Source organism: Ictalurus punctatus, chromosome 16 (assembly GCF_001660625.3).
Source record: "Ictalurus punctatus breed USDA103 chromosome 16, Coco_2.0, whole genome shotgun sequence".
In the NCBI taxonomy this organism is placed as follows: domain Eukaryota; kingdom Metazoa; phylum Chordata; class Actinopteri; order Siluriformes; family Ictaluridae; genus Ictalurus; species Ictalurus punctatus.
The window spans coordinates 17,034,537-17,056,977 of record NC_030431.2 but is presented as its reverse complement, the minus strand read 5'-3'; the positions used below and the strand labels follow the sequence as shown (position 1 = coordinate 17,056,977).

The 22,441-nt window shown below is 38.0% G+C and overlaps 1 protein-coding gene and 1 long non-coding RNA gene across 2 annotated transcripts in view; one reads left to right on the top strand and one right to left on the bottom strand.

Annotated features, from left to right (window-relative positions):
• Window positions 1–312: 312 nt before the first annotated feature.
• LOC128635184 (uncharacterized) lies at window positions 313–10,894 on the bottom strand. Its single transcript, XR_008398081.1, has 3 exons — window positions 9,448–10,894; window positions 1,636–1,747; window positions 313–807 (listed from the first exon to the last, which is right to left on the bottom strand). It is a non-coding gene; the product is annotated as an uncharacterized LOC128635184 (long non-coding RNA).
• Window positions 7,662–22,441, top strand: part of slc27a6 (solute carrier family 27 member 6) — a 33,833-nt gene continuing 19,053 nt past the window's right edge. The window contains exons 1-5 of the mRNA XM_017489714.3: window positions 7,662–8,228; window positions 10,923–11,132; window positions 13,823–13,981; window positions 16,328–16,452; window positions 20,241–20,435. Of these exons, the coding sequence (XP_017345203.1) occupies window positions 7,748–8,228; window positions 10,923–11,132; window positions 13,823–13,981; window positions 16,328–16,452; window positions 20,241–20,435 (1,170 nt within the window). The 5' untranslated portion in view covers window positions 7,662–7,747. The remainder of the gene's footprint in view (window positions 8,229–10,922; window positions 11,133–13,822; window positions 13,982–16,327; window positions 16,453–20,240; window positions 20,436–22,441) is intronic.

Here is a 22,441-nt window from a genome sequence, read left to right as displayed (position 1 = left end):
TTTCGTATTAGCCCTTACTGTTGATGCTTTTATTAACTGTAAGGAAATTACAATTTTGTGGCAATTATACAAATATTCTGCATATTAATAATTATGAGATCCTTAGGTTTAGTGGTTAGCATGTTTGCCTCACACGTCTGAGGTTGGGGCCTCCAGCCTCTGCCCTGTGTGCACTCTGTGTGGGTTTCCTCTGGGTACTCCTGTTTCCTCCCAGAGTCTAAAGACATGTGTTGTAGGCTGATTGGCATTTCCCAATTGTCTGTAGTGTGTGGTTGTGCCCTGTGATGGGTTGGCACCCTGTCCAGGGTGTGCCCCGAGTTCCCTTCGATGGGCTCCAGGCAACACTGTGTAGGATAAGCGGTATGGAAAATGGATGGCAATTCCAGAGTTTGACATTAACATCAATTACCTTTGACAACATTTCAAATTACTTTGCTCTTTAAAGTACCATGAAAATAACTTTTCACTACACAAAGCAGTACAATTCTGACCATATTCATGTTTTATTTGCATTACATTACAATTTTGCATTACATTACATTGCATTATCTGTATATCTGTAGCCGACTAGTTCAAAAACTGTACATAGTTCTATGCAAAATTGGACTCACTAATAATGCACATTTATATTAATTCATCCATTCATTCATTCATTCATTCATTCATTCATTTTCAGTAGCCATTTTATCCTAATTACGGCCAGGGTGGATCTGGAGTCTATTCTGGTAACACTGGGCACAAAATGGGACAATTCATCAGGATGGTAGTCCATTGCTTGCCATGCCAAGCTGCACCAAATAAGTGTGACTGCAACAGAGAGCATTTTTATAGAATTTGGCAAATAAAATCAGCCATAGTTGCAGAACACAAATATGAAGGGGTTAGACACACACACACACACACACACACACACACACACACACACACACACACACACACACACACACACACACACCTTATACTCTGAATGCAAGCATTAGTTTAAATTCACTGATATGGTGTCAGGCCAAAAAGATTTATTAAAAGCATGAACATGTGAATAATTATTAGTAACATTAGGCTACATTTAGCCCATTAGGAGGTGGTTTATAACACTGCAATGTGTTAGCGTCGTTAAAAATAACTGGCTATCGCAAACATTACATGGAGCATAACGTTAGCTACTTTCACGGACACAATGCCAGCTACCTCAAACAAACGTAATATTGGACCTGAATTTCAGGTGCTTTGCCAAATTCGAGGTGTTTCCTCGCTTTGTTTGAAATTAACGATAGCATCGGTTGCACACCAGCTTCAGAGCATCAATTATATGTTTGTTGTCATCCGCCTCGAATGTGAAGTATTTCCATATTTGACTCAGCACCTTTCCTCTCAACAAGTCGGGGCGGAGCTAAACTCATTGCCATCTTCTGTAGTTTTTCCCGTGTGCTTGTAGGCATTCTTCTTCTTCTTTACCACTTGTGGACAGACTAAAACACTTACGCGTATTTGCTTCCCCCATCAGTTCTGGAAGAATTGCAACCTTGATACCTTCATTACCAACAGTACCTACGCTACTGCAGAAAAACAAGTACCATCATGTTTTAAGAATGTTGGTACCGACTTGGTATCAAAGTACCGGTTCTCGTGACATACCTAGTCCAAGGTCGAAGAGACGGCCAACCCAAGCTCTGCTCACGCCAAGATCCCGTTCCAGGTCGAAGCCGACGTCACGACCAACCAGGTCCTGCTCACGCCTGGTCCTGCTCTGTCATATCACAGCAAAACAGTGACTACATTTCCCATCCTGTACTGCAGCCTACAAACATGGCCGCCATGGACTGCAATTTCCAGACACTCAATTATTCTAATCACACACCTGCATCCAATTTCACACACTCACTCTACAGTCTAAAGAGGCTGTTTTCAAACAATGGCTTTGCGAAGTATTAAGCTCAGTTGCATAGCCTCTGTCATGTACCAAGCCTTTGTACTTAGCTTTATGTTTCATGGTTTAGATCTGGTTCTCGTCCTCGTTAATTGAGTCTTGTCTTTGTCTAGTTTATCCTGTTTGCTGATCACCTGACCATTTGTCTGTTTGACCATGCTATTGTTTCATGAGTTGGATTTGTCTGCCTATATCACCTATAATAAAACTCTTATCTGCATTTGCATCCATCGTCAACCTCCTTATGGAACACACACATATAAAATTAAAATCATGACTGTCTATACTGTATATAAGTATGTACCTGTGTGTGTGTGTGTGTGTGTGTAATATATATATATATATATATATATATATATATATATATATATATATATGCATGCACCCCGGCATTTGTCAGATAATGCACTACTTCTCCCTGAAAATTGTTGCAATTACACATGCTTTGGTATTCTCATGTTGATTCCTTTTGTTTGCATTGGAACAACATAAAAGAAGCAGAGGAAAAAAAGCCAAATCTGAGACATTCCACACAGAGCTCCAAAAATGGACTGGACAAAATTATTGGCACCCTCAACTTAATATTTGGTAGCACACCCTTTGGAAATATTAACTGAAATTAATCGCTTCCTGTAACCATAAATGAGTTTCTTACACCTCTCTACTGGAATTTTGGACCATTCTTCTTTACCAACTGCTCCAGGTCATTCATATTTGAAAGGTTCCTTCTCCCAACTGCTGTTCTGAAATCTCTCCACAGGTGCTCTATGGGATTTAGATCCATTGCAAGATGAACACCTTGCAACCATGTCACAAAGAAAATGCAAGCCTGAAGAGATGGGTTTTTAAAGAACTTTTGAATCTTGCACTGGTGTGCGTGCGTGCGTGCGTGTGTGTGTGTGTGTACATACTTATATACAATTTACAATAATAATAAATAAATTGTATATGAAAATATAAAAAGAAATAGCTCAGATATCCGAGAGAGCCATGATTTTTATTTTCATGATAATATATAATATCTGCAAGAGTGAAGGAATAATGGTATCCTGACAACACAGCACGCGTCAATATTAGCTGTGTGACGCCACCGGTCGCTGCGGCCGGGCTCTGGGATGTTTGTGTTTAAATCTTTGGAATGTTTGTGTTTACATGTTTGGAATGTTTCTTTTCAAAAAACTTTAAAGCAAGCTGGAGATCACACGTGCGACTTTTAACTGCGATTTTTCCTGCGACACTTGGATTATTACTGCAAAACCTCTTGGATTATTCTTGCGCCACCGCTTGGATTGTTTCTGCACCACCGCTTGGATTATTCCTGCACCACCACTTGGATTGTTCCTGCACCACCGCTTGGATTATTCCTGCATCATCGTGAATGATGAAGTTCTGGAGACAAGAGTGGGAGCTCGAGGAGGAAGAGCCTCAGCCCGGATGGAGCGGACTGTACGACCCCTGGAACGGTGAATTTCCGAGTTTTCTTATTTTCAGTGAAGCAGCAAGTGTTTAAACACCGCGTTATTACAATAAAGTTTCACATTCGCACTAAACAGACGGAAGCGCGATCAGGAATATTATTAACAGCATTAAGAAGGTTTTGGTTAAAGCCTTGTTATTGTTCGGTTAATCGTTTTATATCCATGATAATTAGCCTAAAGTTAGCGGGTTTGTCAGAAAAGTTGGATAAAGTGAAATAATTATGCCGAGAAGGACCTGCAGCTAAACTAACAGTTTAGCTAACAGCTACCTGCAGCTAACTGTAAGAGTATTAAAGCTATAATGGGTACAACACTGCAGGCAGTTTTAAGAGTGTTAAAAACAGGCAAATGAACTGAAAATGTTATTAAATATGTTAAAGTACAAGCTACAAACTACACGGAAACGAACAGGAAAGAGAAAACAGTGTTAATGTGTTTAGAAACGTTAATGTGGGCAGAAATGAACCGTTCGGCTAATGGTTTAAGAAACATAATAATTAGCCGAATGTTAGCGGGGCTTGTTAGTGCTTCTTTTGTGTTTGCTATCTTGTTAGAAAAGTCCGATAGTTTTCTTAACGTTTACTAAAAGTTTACTAACGTCTGAGGAGGAACATTAGCGAAGCTAAGATTAGCTAGCCGGCTAGTTAGCATGGTTAATGTTGCTAAATAATAATTTTTTCAGTGTTGAGGGTTTTTGTGTGATTTTTCTCGTGCTGTAAACAGTGAATAGAGACTCGGGAAAGTAATAAGCGTGTTAAAACAGGTGTAAATATTCACAATAACATGAAATGTGACCTAGTTTATTATCTAGTTGTTCGTCTGTGCGGTTCAGAAACTGCTGTACAATTAATAGGAAAGACAACTGTGTTAAAGTGGGCAGGAATTAAATTATAAACAGTGTTACAATAGGCGAAAGAGTGAACACATTTAGTAAAACATTTCTAGAAATGTTTAGAGTGTAATAACTATTTGTTATTACATACTGTTTTATGGCCATGGGAGAGAGAGATGGGGGGGGGGGAGATGGGGGGGGGGGGGGGGGGGGGGATGGAGGGGGAGAGAGAGGGGGAGGGAGGGGAGGGGGGGAGGTTTGCTGTGAGGAAATGTAGCTGACTGAGAAAAAAACCAAATCAATAGTAATAAATCTGTGCAGCGTTGCTTAGGCAAAAATAGTTTGTTTTAATTCTGGTCAGTGATGATTTGTTCTTCACAGCTGTCGATGTGTAATAAAGTTAGGAGTTGTTTGATTTAGGAGAAAGAGGGTGGGAAGAGTTTTTGGGGTGCCACAGATGGACCCAAAAGGCATGAGAACCATTAGAGATCAGCAAAAAAAAAAAAAAAGTAATAGACAGAAATGTATTTTCTGTTTTTTTGGGGGGAAAAAGTGAGCAGTGAGGTAAGTGTCTGATTATTCGGCGTGACTAACGGTGAAGTCATGACACCATAACACCCATATCTAACACCTCTACATGCAGCTATAACGTAAATCCTGAGGATGTATGAACCATTACAGGAAGACGACAGTAATTTACTGTTAACTAGTGTAAATATGTTTTGTACAAAGGACTGTTCAGAGTGAGGATTTTCTGGTTCCTTTTACGAGACGTGCAGATGTGTCTCACTGTCTGTTCATCTCTTTCGACACATGAAGTTGGAGGGATTCATCATTTGAGCCGCTGTTTGCTGCCGACGAGCTCTACTACAGCACCGTGGACAGTGACGACGAGGATGATGTCCACATGTCTGACCAGCGCGAGGAGGAGAAAGATGGTGATGAGCATGAGGTGCCTTTTAGAAGCCCATCCCCTTTTCCAGACCCATCTAAACTAAGAAGAAGATTTCCAGCCCATTTCAGAACTTGCTGTTGCTTTTATTTACACATATATAATTTTTTTATTATTAATTTCTTAAGTTAGAGTTAAAAAGTTAGAACTTTTTTTTTATTAACATCTAAAGTTAATGATTTTTAAAATTTGGATTATTAAAATAAATATGTGACTAAAATCTGTCTCTAAGTCTTGTCTTAGTGGCAACTTATGTGGACTTTTTGCAGATTTATGTGGCATTATTATTACAAAAATAGACACTTCAAAACATGCTGAACAACAGCAACACATTCTAATGTTTGACAAAAGTACAAATTTTAATGTATTTTATCATGTTTAATTATATATATTCACAAAATATGTCAGGAAACTTGTGATCACAGCAGTTGGCCATATCCAGAAAAAAAAAATGAATCGATGTCTATGGCACTCTGCTGGAAATATATAGTCACAACATCCATCCATCCATTTTCTATACATCCTGTCTATACATTTTCTATTTATCCTTACCCTTATAGCAGGGAGCCTGGAGGCTATCCCAGGGAGCATGTACTGTGAGCTTGTCTAATTCAATTTTATTTCATTTCTATAGCGCTTTTAACAGTGGACATTGTCTCAAAGCAGCTTTACAGAAACATTTAAACACAGGATACAGATTTTAAGTGTGTGAATTTATCCCTGTTTAGCGAGCCGGTGACAACGGTGTCGAGGAAAAACTCCTCGAGATGATATGAGGTAGAAACCATGAGAGGAACCCGACTCAGAAGGGAACCCGTCCTCATCTGGGTAACAACGGATAGTGTGAACGTAAAGGAACGCATTGTTGTATAAGCATGCGTAATATATTTGTTGGTTTTGTGTGACCGTTGATGATTTTAATTCACTGAAAGTGAAATAAAGCTGACTGGATCAGAAGCCATTGTTGCGTTCTCCCCTCTTCCCCCTCTACTCTGCAGATTACCATGCCTACTTTTCTAATTTTTGAAAAACTGTGATGAGAACTAACCTGTGCTGAAATAGAGGGATATCATGACCGTTTAATGGTATAACAAAAGTTGGGACTGTAGTACGTTGTATGTAGATGGTTGTAAGATTAGATTTGAGTAGTATTGGCACAATAATCTGTTTATTGCCTTTCTTTAAACTTTATTACCTTATTTGCTTGACTTTCTAGACTAGTGTTATAAAAGAGCAACATTATTTTGAATTTGAATTATGTACTATTTGTTATGATTGCGTGGTGTCTTGAGCGCATCTGAAATGCTTGGCTTTGATATTGTGTGCAAACAGAAATACTGTCAAAAATTTTATTCAAACTGTGACTAAATGTTTTTCTTGCCAGTGCAACTTAATTTTGTGACTTGAGCACAAAGTGTAGTGTTCTGTCGTTATCTTATGATTGTACCAAAATCGTGCCCAGTGAATCCACGGTATGATAAGTGAACAAATTGTTCTTGTTAGCATTCATTGTTTTACTCATGAAGGATTCAGTGTTTTAACTAATCACCTTGAGTCGATGAGTCAGTGACTTGCTCACAACATGAAACAGTAATTTGTCCTACCACCTACTAATTTAAAGATGTAATCTCCATCCGCATTTTGAGACAGGACACATACACACACAGCAGTGGTCAACCATCAATACATGTATTTCAGCTACTATATAGTAGGTAAGTACGTGGTTTCGGACGCAGCGCACGGCTTCAAGCAGTTGTCTATCTGCATGTACAGCATGATAAATAATTAACTGAACTTGAAGCTTTCGTAAAATTAAAACTGAAACACCCAAAACTGTGTACGGTACCATAATGAAGACCAACTGTATGTTAATACGAGAAGTTCTGGAGGGAACGTCAGACAGTGTGGCGTGGAGACGTAATGACGTGTACCGGTGATCGAGCTATGTTCTATAACATGTAAAACAGGAACATGAAAGGGATATTATAAAAGCAACTCATGTAAACACCTTAATCACAATATTGTCTTATTCAGAATAATGTCAATAATTACATAATTGCTGTCTGTGTAAACACCTTAATCACAATATTGTCTTATTCAGAATAATGTCAATAATTACATAATTGCTGTCTGTGTAAACACCTTAATCACAATATTGTCTTATTCAGAATAAGGTCAATAATTAGATAATTGCTGTCCATGTAAACATAGTCACTGAAAGAGCCATATATGGCTCGCGGGTCATAGGTTCTCGACTCCTGGACTATAGGCTACTGCCACAAGTGTTGTATTACTTTAATTCACTTTGGGCGGGTTTTCTGTGATAGGCCAATGCAACCTGGCAACCCTCCATGACAGTCAACAGAACTGATAAACCGCCAGCTAAACAAACCCGAGTGGATGATACGCCCACCTTATGTTATGAGATGGTTGTACAACCACAGTCACGTGACCTACAGTTCGCGTCATAAAATAGGAAACGCGAAGACGAACCAGCATCCAAAATGAGTGCGCTGGTGCTCTGAGCCTTCACAATTCAAAAAGTTTCCGAGTCAGTCATGCTTTTCACATGGGTGAGCGCTGTGCTCACGGGAATCTTCTCGGTGCACATCGTCCAGCGCCTGTGTTTCCCGTTCTTCTGGAAAGACCTCTTCTTCATGTTGAAAGTGATCCGATGTGGAGCTCGCCTGGAGCTCTACAAGAAGACATCGAAAGTCGTGACCGTGATGGACCGTTTCGTGCAACAGGCGCAGATGATCCCTGACAAGACCTTTCTGATCTGTGAAGGCTGCACGTACACGTACCGGGACATAGAGGAGCGGAGTAACCGCGTGGCGCGCGCGCTGCAGCGGCACAGCACCGTGAAGAGGGGCGACACTGTGGCATTGCTTATGAACAACGAGCCCGATTTCATCTGCGTATGGTTCGGTCTGAACAAGCTGGGGTGTGCGGTAGCCTTTCTCAACACTAACATCAAATCCAGGTCCCTGTTGCACTGTTTCAACTCATGCGGGGCCAAACTGCTGGTGGTCGGGGCGGGTAAGTTACACCAACCAAAACAAACGGGGTTATCCCGGTGCATGTGGGGAACACATCTAAATAATAACAAATAATGTCCACTTGACAAATCAGCCGCATTATTCTAGGTTTACAGCATATGTTTGGAGACATTTAAATGTAAAACAATCAAAGCTTTAACTTTCCTCCAGTCGAGATTTGTTTACACAGTCGCCAATGAGCATCTGTTCCGTCTCATTTAAGAATAAAACTAAATATTCACAATTACACGAAGTCTTTTGGAGCACTGACTGATTGCCATGGCTACACGGTTGTTCTGTTAAACCATTTTGCTCGCCGTTTTCTTTAAAGTCAGTCAACTAGTTTTAGGTTTATTGTTTTGATACTTTCTGCGCTTGTTGACGTCACTGACGGGGCTGCCTGCTTCTTTCAGCCAATCAAGGCACGCTCTGATGTTGTGACGTCATCTCGACTTACAGTAGGAGATTATTTGCAAAACACAGATTCATGATGGATGTGCATGTGTTTGCCAAATACAGTTTAGTGCAGCTGTAATCCTAGCGTGACTTTAGGACAGGATTAGATAAATAGTTGTTCATCCCTGAAGGTAAGCATCGGTGTTACAGAGCACACAACTGAACACAACCCACGATATATATATATATTTACATGATGGAATAAGACAATTAGTAATAATTACACGGCACCTGGGAAACCGTCAGGCAATTTGCAAAGTGGGTATATTCATCAAATTAGAGAAACCACACTCCTCTGGGGGAACCCTTAAACGGACCCTCTGGGATTTTGGGATTTTACGATTGCAGAAATTAATGCAAAATCGAGCAAATTATGTAAAATTTGGAAGAGCCTGCAATTGTTTGATTCATGAGTCAGCTAAAACGTCTCATTTACCGATAAACTTCACTGTGAAAGACTGTGCAAAACAATTTTGTGTGATTGCAATTTTGCCAATTCAAGTTGTTTTCCGTAACAAAATCAAGCTTTTTTGGCCGCAATAATCACAAAAACTGCTTAAAAGTTCAATGTTGAAACTTTTACATTTACCCTAACCCATTTACAAAGTAAGAACCATTAACAATCCAAAGCACACTTGAGGAGTAGATTGAATGATTGATCAATCAGAGTCTTGTCAAGCTAATTTTATTTACACTAGTGGTTTTGGTCTGGTCTTCTGTTATAGGCAGCAACCAACAGTCACATTTAAATAAGTCATACTTACTGCGATAAGCTCTTTTGAAATTCAAACCGATTTAAAATGCCATCAAATTTGGCAGAGCGTGTGCAAAGCCGTGGATTTATATTGCTTAAGAAAAGCTTAAGCTTGCAGGACGCTCTAAGGTCCATTTTGCCTTATCCAATCTGATGTCTCACTATCTGACAACCCCATAGGTTTGGCCGGATAAATTGAACAGTTAAACATTAAGAGCCCCACTGCAGTTGCTTATAGTAGATGGACAGCAATGTGCACAGTGGGTTCACGTTCAGTCTAGGTAGCTGTCCATTATTGTTGACCTCTACAAATTAAAATCATGAGCTGCACTAAATAGCATGCCTAAGTTTTTGGAGACTTTTTTTTTTTTTTAAAGCAGATCACAATAAACCTAATTTACATAAAGCACAGTAAATTGTATTTTAGGTGCTGACCTTTACAATAAGAGATCATTTAATATACAGTATAGAGGTATATGCAGCCTAATACATAAGCCAAAGTCTCCAAAACAGCTTTAGAAACATGGTGATACAAATGCACGGTGCTTATGCTGAGTTACCATAGATGCTTTCTTCAGATTTCTAAACAAAACACACTGTTGAATTCATTATATATCACCACTTGCAGTATAAACCAGTGATCTGAATGACAAACAAGATTAAGAGAGTTGTGTAAGGAAGGTAGTGTGCCTGGAAATAACATCTTTGAGAGCCAGGAGGAATGGTGCCTCAGCAACCCATGAAATAAACAATGTAATAAACTACAATAAATAATCATATATTAACATTTATGCCAGGTTTAAAATTAGACTTGCTTATCAGTCTTACCAGTTTTCAACATCTGCAGTTTTCCCATGGAATATGCCGACTTTTCAACTGCTGTAATAGTAAAAGTATCTTACTTTTTACTTCATAGGCATTCAGTGTTGGTTACTTTTTTGGTCTATTGGTCTATTAGTTCTTAATAATAAGTTATACTTTAATTACGACGCTGTCTGTAATAGGGATGTCACGAGAACTGATACTTTGGTACCAAGTCGGTACCAACATTCTTAAAACGTGACGGTACTTGTTTTTCTGGAATAGCATTGGAACCGATTCTTGTGGAGGTACCGGGGTTGCAATTAAATTTTTAAAAAGTTTTTATTAAAATTTTTTCATTTTATATTTATACCACACCGTGGTATCGAATTTGGTATCGAGTATCGTGTACTTTTGGTGGTATTGGTACCGACTTCTAGATTTTTGGTATTGTGACATCCCTAGTCTGTAATAATATTAGAGTTTCAGACCTTGGTGAAAACAATGGCGGGAAGCTGCATTATTTCTTTCTACTGCTTAATTCAAAAGTTTGTATGGTCTTATTTGGCAAATATTACAATACATCTGGCAATCTCAGACCATCTATGTTTTAAAATGTGTTTTTTTAAACCATATGCACATTAATATGCTAGTAAAACCATATCTGTCCTTGTTATATTATAGACCTGTTGGACACCTTGAAGGACGTCCTGCCAAATCTGCAGGAGGACAATATTTCAGTGTGGGCAATGAAGCAGGACATCTCCCATCCAGGGGTCCATTGCCTGTTGGACAAGCTAGAGCAGGCCTCATGTGAACCAATGCCCGCTGAGCTCAGATCAGCCACCTCTCTTAAAACTACAACACTTTATATCTTCACTTCAGGGACTACAGGTGTGTAACTGTCATTAACGGATCAGATTGAAAACAGAAAGAAGTGCCAGAATTTTAGCTTTAAATATGAAGTTGATGTATGAAATATGAAGATATTTCTTGATCTTTCAATGTTAAGCACATGTCAGACTGTTTGGTGTGATTTAGTAAGCTAGGTTGGTTTACTTGTGATCAAGCAAACTGTCCTCTGTCGTTTTAATTGCTCTCCAAATTCCAATTTCAAAAAATACTTTTATTTCCCAATAATCAAGTAATTACAATTTCCTTTGCCTTCATTGGGTATCAGGGAAGATACATTGCAGAAAGAAATCTAGAATTTGTTTGTTGTGACCACAGACAGTTGAATACGTCATGACTCCATGATTGGCTGTGTCGGTTGTTTTTCTTAATCTTGCATAGACAGTATGTGAATATGCAGGGTTCAGATTCCAAAATCAAGCTCTTCAATTCACATGCGTCAAACATGAGTACACAAACATCATTGCGGAAGACCGTGCAAATGCAATTCAAGTAGTTTTCCGAAAAAAAGCCGCAGCAAAATGAAGCATTTTTGGCCGCAACAATCACGTAAAAACTCTGCGAAATCCTGAACGGACTGACTTACACCCAGTTGATACCCCAACATGGTGTCAGTGCTGGAGCTGATGTGGGTTCAGAGAACCAGCCAACCTTATTTTTTAAGACCTAGCATAATCATTGTGGCTTCCATTCAGTTCACTGCAATTATCATTAAAGTGGTTGTATTTTTCCTCTGACATTTGACTGGAAATATATAGTCAATCTAAGACATAGATGGACTACTGTAGATGTCTAATGCGTGCCTGCCACCCCACTGGTATTATACCTGCAATACAGACCTCAAACTTTTGTTTCAATCGTGTTTCCATATTACTGATGTTAGCTATAGATTGTGTATTGTTAGATAAAAGTCGGTAACGTATTCATGGTTAATGTTGTGCCCTTTCACCAAAACATTGCATTGGAATACAGTTTCGAATGTAGTTGTCAATGAGGTGACAGGGAGAAGGCGTTGTCATTGGCCCATGAGGGAAAATGAGAGGGCTCATCACCTGCAGGTTTTTCTGATTGGTGTGTTCTGCTGTGGTTGCAGAGGTGAGCGATTTATACATTAATATAAAAAGTAAACACTTGTTAGTAAACTTGTGGCAACACCGGCCGAGAGCGATGCATATTTTTCTTGTTACTTTCCCCATCCAAGGCAGTTACACGTTAAAGAATGGTAAACTGGAAATGATCATTAACGTTATTAGAAGAATCAGAATACAAGGACCCGTAAATACGTAAACATTATTATTTTAAACTTTACCTTTCCTGTTTCGTGTTGTTAGTTAGCACGTTCCTGCATTTTCCTGAAGTATTCAGGGCGTGTAATGTAAAATTACATTATGTAATATTATGTATACACTGCTTTGTGGAAAGGCAGAAGATTGCTGACGTTATTGTGAAAAGGGACTATTGCCAAAGTGGGATCATTGACCTAAAAAAAAGAAAGAACAAACAGTAATAGGGCTGAGATATGCTTTGAAGTAAACACATCATTTGTTTGCAGTACATGCCTGACCGTGGCTCTCTGTTTTTAACAGATCATTTGAAAGTGTTCTGAAAAGAAAGGGAAATGTTGTGCAAATCAAAATCTCCAATCTGTCCCAAGACCACTGTGTAAAGTCTCTGAGATGATACATAACACCAACTGTCTCCTTTTTTTTTGTATGTTCATTTCATACACCGGTGTGCTCCACTCATTCCCTTACTATTCTGAGAAGTAGCATTCCAGCCATGGCAGGGCACGGTTATATGACCAAAAAAGTACAGATTTAAAATCCATTCATAAGACTCGTCTCTGCATGAGATTCAAACCTCTCAGATTTTGATTCTGAGTGGTGTGTATTTATACACAGGTCTCCTGCAAGTTTTGAAACCTCCACCTCTTGGATTTTACTCTTAATGTTTGGTTATGACAGGAAATACCATTTCAGAGGAGCATGACTGTCTTGTAAAACACTTCCTAAACAGCCACACCTACGAGGAAGGAGTCGTGTTGCTTTACAGAACTGAATAAAGCACACTGAAAAAGATAACCTGTAGCATACTATAATTTAGGAATAAAACACAGCAGGGTGTACAGTTATAGGAAAATAATCAGTGCCATTTGGTGTGATGCAGGCACACAGGTGTTTTCACAATATTTGCAATTTTTTTTATTTATTAGTAAAACAACAAGTTGTACTTTTTTTTTTTTATTATAATTCCTTTTAATATTGTGAAAAGTACTGACACTGGAGACTCCTTCCCTAAGTGTTAAATAAACATCTCCTTACAGAAACCACAGTATACGATTATAAGGTACTCTGCATTTTTATGTGGGCCGTCTGCCATACAAGTCCCAGCGACTCGGGTGCATTTCTATAGAAATGATAATGTGCTAGAACTAGCGTATTAACATAAACTTGTGATTTGAATTGCAGTCAGCACTACCATCAGAGCTGCTGTTCTAGAAACGTAATCAACACCTTCTGTCCAATCCGATTAGAGAGTTCAACATTGATGTGGTATAAACGATGATAACCGATAAATCACATAATGAACATTTCACTGTTGTTCAGAATATTTCAGTCAATAGATTAAAAAAATATAATGTTTACTGTTTATTTCTCCACCTGCTTTTGTAGGGTTACCCAAAGCTGCTGTGATCACTCACCTGCAGTCTCTCAAGGCCTCGTCTGGGTTCTGGGCGTATGGCGGCACTGCAGAAGACGTGATTTACACACCACTGCCACTCTACCACAGCGCAGCCTCTCTCGTAGGCATCGGTGGCACTATAGAGCTGGGTAATACTCTTTTGAACGTTACACACAATTGTTTACAAATTGTAGTTATGGGGAGTAGACATAAATAACATAATCTCTGTTCTGGAAAATATCATTTACTTTCACCTGAAGAAATGCATGTTTTTCATGTGTTGTTCTGCTTATCTCTAAGAAGCCCTCTTGAATTGAAGTTGTTCTGAGTAGACCAGCTTCACAATCATGATTTTCTCAAGAGGCCTATCCTTACCCTCAGGGGAATTTACAAATTTGAAAAAATAAATTGCTGCATGTACAAATTGTACAGATTACTCTATTTGTTCTAAGAAACTCCAGGTAAACAGCTTGCTCAATCTTGGAATTTGTCCTGTACCATCATATTCTTAAATGTCTAACAAAACATGTGTGACTCTTTAGAGACAAATTGTAAAGTAATTAGTTAAATTACATGATGTGAAAGAGTTTAAGATGCAGAGATTATCTGTGTAACTTGGCTGATGTTAGTGCCGGGCAGAATACTTGTGATTATTTTAGTATATTTTGAACGTCCTGGCTCTTTTAGACTTCTTTAGATTGCATTATTCGTGTATTTTTTTTAAGGGCAAAGATGTAGAGATGTTCCTAGGCAGTCTATATTAACTTCCTAGCAATTATTGTAATGAATTTAAAATATTCAGGGCTTGTTCCATATGTAAAACATCTATGCAAAATATTCTGCAAAAACATGAACAAAAAAAAAACCCACAACAAGACCAAAAATACAACAAATTGCTGTTATGTTTCTGAATATGCTGTTTGGTCTCCAGAAATTTGCTCTTATGTTCTGTTGCATTTCTAGTTTGTTAGTGTGTGTACATTTATTTAATGTAAGTGATGTCCTAAAAGGACTCCATGTCCTCACAATGATACGCTAGTGTAAAATGTATGTAAAAGACAGTTTTTTATATACTGTAGCTAATAACTGAAAAACTATCCAACCCAAAATATTTTCTTTTGGTAAGTGAGGTTAAGGATAGGGTCGGGCTTAGGTGTAGCCATAGCCTTAAATGGCTAGCGTAATCATTGTTCTAATGGGCGGTTATGTTCATTATGTTAATAGCAATATTAGCTGTAAATGTAGTGATGTGTAATTGTGGCGCATGTGATCGCATTTTTATTCCAGGCTATACATTCATTTTATTGGCATGTCTTGGTACTGTGTGTGTAATCACGATATGTTCCAAAAGATTTCATATCCAAGCTGGAAAATGATTAATAGACCTGTAGTAAATATCCTGTACACGTGTGTATGTGTGTACACTAAAGTTAGATCCAACAGCTAGCAAATAAAGTGACTTGCAGTGAACTCGCTGGACATCCAGTACACTGAAATCACAGTATATTCTGTTCTCAGTGGAAATAGGACTTTGCTTGTTTGCCAGGCAATCTGGGGTATCCTTTCCCAGGAACCCTGTGTTCTGACAAACTGTTTCACTACTGTTTGTATGGACAAAAGGACAAGCTTGAGTAAACATGTGTCCCAGATTTAATCTGTGCGAGGTTGTTGTTTAGAAACCAGATCGACCTTTTAGTGGTGAGCCTTTTTGCAATGTCAGGAACAGCCAGTCAATTGAATTACGCTGCACATGACAGTGAGTCTCACTGTGGTCATAATGTGTTTCAGGACTCAGACCTGTATTTCAGAAGAATCAGGACATTTTATAACGTAACTGCCGAAGTTTGCTAATGATTCTGCTAGACAATTCTGATTGCTTAGATCATTAACATATAAGCCATAGAACTCAGTGGATGCGGCTTCTGTTGTGTAGAGAGCAACGGCTAGAACTCCGTGACTATTAAGTTGCCTTATACCACAGCAGTGTTGAATTCTTGGATCTGATTGGTCAGAAGATGTCGAGCAGCTCTGACAGTAGTGCCAGTTGTAATTCCAATCACAAGGAGTGTGTCTCGTTTTTTAATGAATAAAAAATGGTTGGAAAATTGGGCTGCATCACACCACTTTATTGTTCATGAATTTCTTATAACATAAGGCTCTGTCATGGTTTATTCCTTCTATGAAGACTAGTTTGAAAACATTTGAGTAATTTGACTGTAGAAGCACACACACACACACACACACACACACACACACACACACACACACACATTATATGTATATATATATATACACATACATACACATATATATATATATATATATATATATATATATATATATATATATATATACACACACACACACACACACACACACACGTGTGACGTAAAGCCCCAAATCCTGTCATGCTATTGAATAATGCAAAACTGCTTATTGTGTATTTTTCCATCATTTTTATCTTACGTGATTCTTCTTTTGTTTTCACCTCATAGGTGCAACGTGTGTTTTGAAGAAGAAATTTTCCGCCTCACAGTTTTGGAACGACTGTCGAAAGTACAACGTTACCATCTTCCAGTATATCGGGGAGCTGTGCCGCTATCTGTGCAATCAACCCCAGGTAACACACGGCTCAGTACCTTGCTAACTTTGACTAAAATTTCGCGAGGTAAATTTGGCAAGAAAATGTCTTCAATTCTGACTAAAATTTGATATAATGCTAGGGTTCTCCTAGTACTGGCAAGAAAAAAGGCTTGATATAGCTGCTCCTTTTTGGGCTGTTATTTTTCAGTTCTTTACGCTGATTTTGGATTAGCAGTTCAAAGTGTCCGACTATGAACTCACATTTTATTTACACAAATAATGTGTTACATGATATAATCATGTATTTATGGAAATATTGCAGTGCACAGCTTGGAAATAAAGAATGCTAGGCCATGGAAGGCTTGAATTATGAGTCATTAGTCAGTGGATATATAGCAAACACTGACTGTTACAATATTACTGAATATAAAATGGTTTTTAATTGAGTACCTCTTAGAGACCTGATTTTATAGAGCGCTATTTCAGCCCAATCTTCAGTCCAGTTCATCCAATTTTGTTTACTTTGGTTGAGATATGGTGTCTGTGAAGGCCATAGCAAGGCTTTACACTGGCCTAATGCAGCATCTTGATTTCTTACATGTATATCTGAATTAGTCTAAGGTTCATACACAAAGGTTTGGATTTCCCCAATGTGTCTTCTTGCGTTGTTGTAATATAGTATAATTTAGTATAGAGTAACAAAGATGGTGGGAAGAGGAGGTGGGATTGGAATGAATTTAGTGTGAGACCAAGTAAAACTTGCTTATCATGCATAGTTGTAGTTCCTTGCATTATTATGAGAGTAAGGGTTATGAGATTATTATGCATTATTATGAGAGCAAGGATGTTACTCTACTACATTTTAGAGCATTAAAAGTAAACATATTGTACAATATATTATTTAACGCAGATTATTTGAATTCTTTAAATAATTTTAGGAGTAGATTAGGAGTAATTGAATAGAAATACTTCGAAGTCAAAATCAGAATGTAACTAAAGACATGAGCACCAAACACCGTGACTGCCCCAAGAGAAGCGCCAACAGATAGAAATCAGTGCATAGCAACGTTTTGATATGGGAAGTGTAACCAATATTTCGTTTAAAGATAACTTGCTTAATTCCTGAAACCCAGCATTCTTATTACCATCTTTATTTTACTCATGTGGTGGCAAACCCGTACTCATGTACGTGTAGATTTTCCCACAGGCAAGCACAACTTATGATGGTACACCATGTCCCATACATAATGATACTTCTGAACAGTTGCCATGTTTTATGTCACTAGCATTCTTTGTGGATTGACTGACAAATAGAGGTTTGTGTTGGATGACCCCTGCTTCCCATGCACCTTTTGTCTTCCTCTCTGCTATCACTATCAGCAAATGAGCAAACACTCTGAAAGCTGCCTTTGTGCCAGTCTGTTGATTCTCCTCCCTGGCAGAACTGACCACCCCACATTACCGCCTACATCGCTGCACTCAGCAGCAGACTGAAGTGGAGTTTCTATGCACATTCAAATCTTGAATTGAAATTTTAAAAAAAAGCCTAAATACCATAAACATTTATGGTACAAACGTTGACAAAAAATAATACTGTTGAAGGTATTCTATACTTATATTAACAATGGCCATCTGTGGCAATATAATACATTTAGAACATGTTTATAAAGGACAAATATAACAGGTGAAAATTATTTAACTACTAAGGCTCCTCCTAAGGCTCCAGGAAACTGCAAAAAGTTCCGGAAATGAGAACTAGACATTCCTGGATGAGTTCCCATATTGTGTTTCCTCTGTACAGCAGGAACCATGACAATTACGGTATGTAAAATAAAATAAGTAATGCACATGGCTATATTATTTGAGAACAAGGACAAAGATTGTGATTGTGTTCTTCCTGATATTTTGGCATGTTGCTTGAATATGTAAAGAATTGTTGTTTGAATATGTAAAGAATTTCCTATTGGGGCATTTCTGACATTGTCACATCATTAACATGATGTTAATGAACATGGCAATACCATACAACTTATAAAAAATTAAAAATGAAATGAAAATAATATACATTATTTCTCCATTTTCTGCTAATTACATGTGTAAGTGGAATTAGACTCTAAATTGTAGGGGATTTAGGGGGGAGAAACGAATTAGCTAAGCAGTTATGTGAACCTGTAGGATGTATTTATTGTTGGAGACTTAAAACGTAAAAAGTAAAAACCTGTTCGTGTACTGGAGTAACAAACTGCTTTTGTTAACCCAAAAAGTTGCAGAGAGGTAACTGGGGAATGAGAATCCTGCTACGCTGGTATTTCTGCATAAACTTAAAATAGTTTAGGTGTGTTGCAATGGAAGTAGGCAGTTACAGCAAATTTCACAGTATAGTAAGTGTGAACACAATAAGAAGTGGAGAATTAAAAAATAATAATAATTATATATATATATATATATATATATATATATATATATATATATATATATATATATATATATTATAATTTTATATATATATATATATATATATATATATATATATATATATTATATATATATTATATATATATATATATATATATATTTTTTTTTACAAATCTTCTAAGAATTCAGTCATGGACAGTGCTCGCATATGTACACTCACCAGTCACTTTCGCACCTGCTCATTCGCACATGGTTATCCAGTCAACCAATCCTGTGGCAGCAGTGCATAAAATCATGCAGATACAGGTCAAGAGCTTCAGCTAATGTTCACAGGTTGTTGGTGGCAAATGGGCTGAGTATTGGTATGAGTTTGAGTATTTCAGAAACCGCTGTTCTTGGATTTTCATGCACATCAGTCTCTTTGGTTTATAGAGAATGGTGTGAAAAACAGAAAAACAAAAAAACAAAAACATCTAGTAAGTGGAAGTTCCTTGGTCGAAAATGCTTTCTTGATGAGGGAGGTCAGAGGAAAAAGGCCAGACTGTTTTGAGCTGACAGGAAGTCTACAGCAATTCGAATAATCACTCTTTACAACTGTGGTGAGGAGAAAAGTATGTTAGAATGCACAAAACACAGAAACCTGTGGTGGATGGGCTACAACAGAAGATCAAATTGGGTTCCATTCTTATGCAAACTGTATCCTCAAATTTCTGTCCTTGGCTGACAGGAGTGGAACCCGATGGGGTCTTCACAGATTTTCACAGCAAATAGCAATTTTGAAAAAAATCTAATAATATGGAGTCTCACATTCTGTATTTTGATCAAGCAAAATACAATTGAAATACTCGCATATGGTAAAGATACTCTCAGTTGAAGAGGTGCATACAAATTTGATGAAAGTACCTCAGCAGTGTTGAATTCTCTGATCTGATTGTTTGGAAGGTGTGGATTCATTATCTTTAGCAGCAGCTCTGAGAGTAGTGCTGGCTGCAAGGCAAATTGCAGGTCAATATAAAGCTAAATGACAAGGCGTCACATGATCTAAGATAATAAACTGATTAAAACTATTTTGTTAACAAGGAAGCAAGTATATAATCATTGATACGGAGACACTTGATGTTCCGCAACATTAAATGTGATTATAAACGGATGAAAACCTCTTGATGAAAAATGTCTTTCTTTAATAAATAAAATATTGTAACCTGTGCTAAATTACTGTCAGATAAGAAGAATAAAACATTCCAGGATGTGCAGTTATAGGAAGATGATCTGCTTTTTGAGATGACATCACTCATTGATTAATTGTCCTATAATAGTGCACCCCATTGTGTTTTTGTCCCGACACGAGAGCTGTTAGAAATGTATGAGAAAGTGCTGCATTTTTTAATAAGTGTGCATTGGTATCACCAGGCAGAGAATGAGAAGGATCATAAAGTGCGAATGGGTGTGGGAAACGGCCTCCGCCAGGATGTATGGAGAGAATTCCACAGACGTTTTGGAGAGATCCGCATGTGTGAGCTGTACGGCTCCACTGAGGGAAACCTCTGCTTTATGAACCATATCGGCAAGATCGGAGCAGTCGGTCGCTCTAACTTCTTCTACAAGGTGAGTGTGTACTTTTTTTTTCTTTTTGAGATTTGCTCTGTTATTTATGCATGCTTTAGGATTGCCAGGGTTCTGACATATGTTTTCAGTATTCAGTGCTGAGTTAAACATGGATTAGTCTAAATTTTATTTTAGTTCTCCATTTCTTTAAGGATATATAGTATTGCGATTGAATCAAGAAACTACAGGTCATGTCAATCATCTGAATCTGCCACACAGTGGGGCACAGTGGCTTTGTGGTTAGCACGTTTACCTCGCACCTCTGGAGTTGGGGGTTCAAATTCCATCTCTGCCTTGTGTGCACAGAGTTTGCATGTTAAAAAAGGGATTGGTGAATGGCCCACGCAGACAGTCATGTTACAGTGGATCTAAAAAGTCTAACAGAGGTTTGTACCTCTGTTAAAATGGCAGATTTTTTGTGAAGTAAAAAAAAAATTAAACCAAGATGAATCATTTCAGAATCTTTTCTACCATTATTGTAAAAATGTTAACCTATTAATTAAAGTGAAAAACAATAAATCATTTTAGCAGAAAAAAAAACCTGGCTGCATAAGTATGCACACCCCTAAACTAATACTTAGTTGAAGAGCCTTTAAATTTTATCACAGCATTCAATCTTTTTGGGTAAGAGTCAGTTTGGCAGATATTGACTTAGCAATAATTTGCCAGTCGTCCTTGCAAAAGCATTCTAATTCTGTCAAATTTGGCATCTCCTGTGCACAGCCCTATTCAGGTCACCCCAGAGATTTTTGATTAGATTTAGATCTGAGCTCTGGCCAGGCCATTCCAAAACCTTGATTTTGTTTTGTTGAAGCCATTCTTCTGTTGAACTGGAGGTTGGCTTTGGGTCGTTTCATACTGAAACGTGAAATTCCTCTTCATCTTAAGTGTTGTAGCAGAAGACTTAAAGTTTTGTGCTAAAATTGACTGGTATTTGGAGCTATTCATTTTTCCCTCCACCCTGATTAAAGAACTAGTTCAAGCTGAAGAAAAGCAGCCACCACCATGACAATGATGCTTCCACCACCATGCTTAAGTGTAGGGATGGTGTACTTTTGTTGATGTACTGTGTTTATTTTGTGCCAAATATACCTTTTGGTATTATGACCAAAAATTTAAAGTTTGGTCTCATCACATCATTAGACATTATTTTACATGGTTTGGGGAGATTAAATGATTATTTGTTTATTTATTGGTTAAAAAAGGCTTCCGTCTTGCCACCCTACCCCATAGCCCAGAGATATGAAGAATTCGGAAGATTGTTGTCACATATAGAGAGTGACCAGTACTTGCCAGAAAGTGCTGCAATTTCTTTTAATGCTGCTGTAGACCTCTTGGCGGGCTCCCTGACCTGTTTTCTCCTAGTCTTCCCATCAATTTTAGAAGGGCGTCCTGTTCTTAGTGCTTTTTTGTTTTTTTTATTTGTACTGGATGTACTGGATGTTTGTGTGTGTATATCATAACATGTCATGTCATGCCATGTCATGTCATGCCATGTCATGTCATGCCATGTCATGTCATGCCATGTCATGTCATGCCATGTCATGTCATGCCATGTCATGTCATGCCATGCCATGTCATGCCATGCCATGCCATGTCATGCCATGCCATGTCGCAAGGCCACTGTATTAATTTGCAATCACTTTCATGCAACACAACATACAACTGACCCAGGATATGATCCTAGCATACCTCTGAGCAGTTTAGGGTTATAATTCCTGAGCTGCATTTGGTAAGTAGTTGCATTTGGTTCTAGGCAGGAACTTATTTATACAAGTAGCAATGTATTCAATATGTTATTGAATAATTTTTAAGTTAAACACAGTCTTAACAAGACAGAACGAAATGCAATCGACTCATCTACTGTGGGATTTAGACATCTTTCTTTAGTTTTCATGTTGAGCTTTGGATCGATAAAGACTTAGGAAGCTCAGTTAATTCACCAGTAAAACTGTACTGATCTGAATCAGAGCTGTGAGCTGTGCGATTTTGCTCAACAGTCAAGA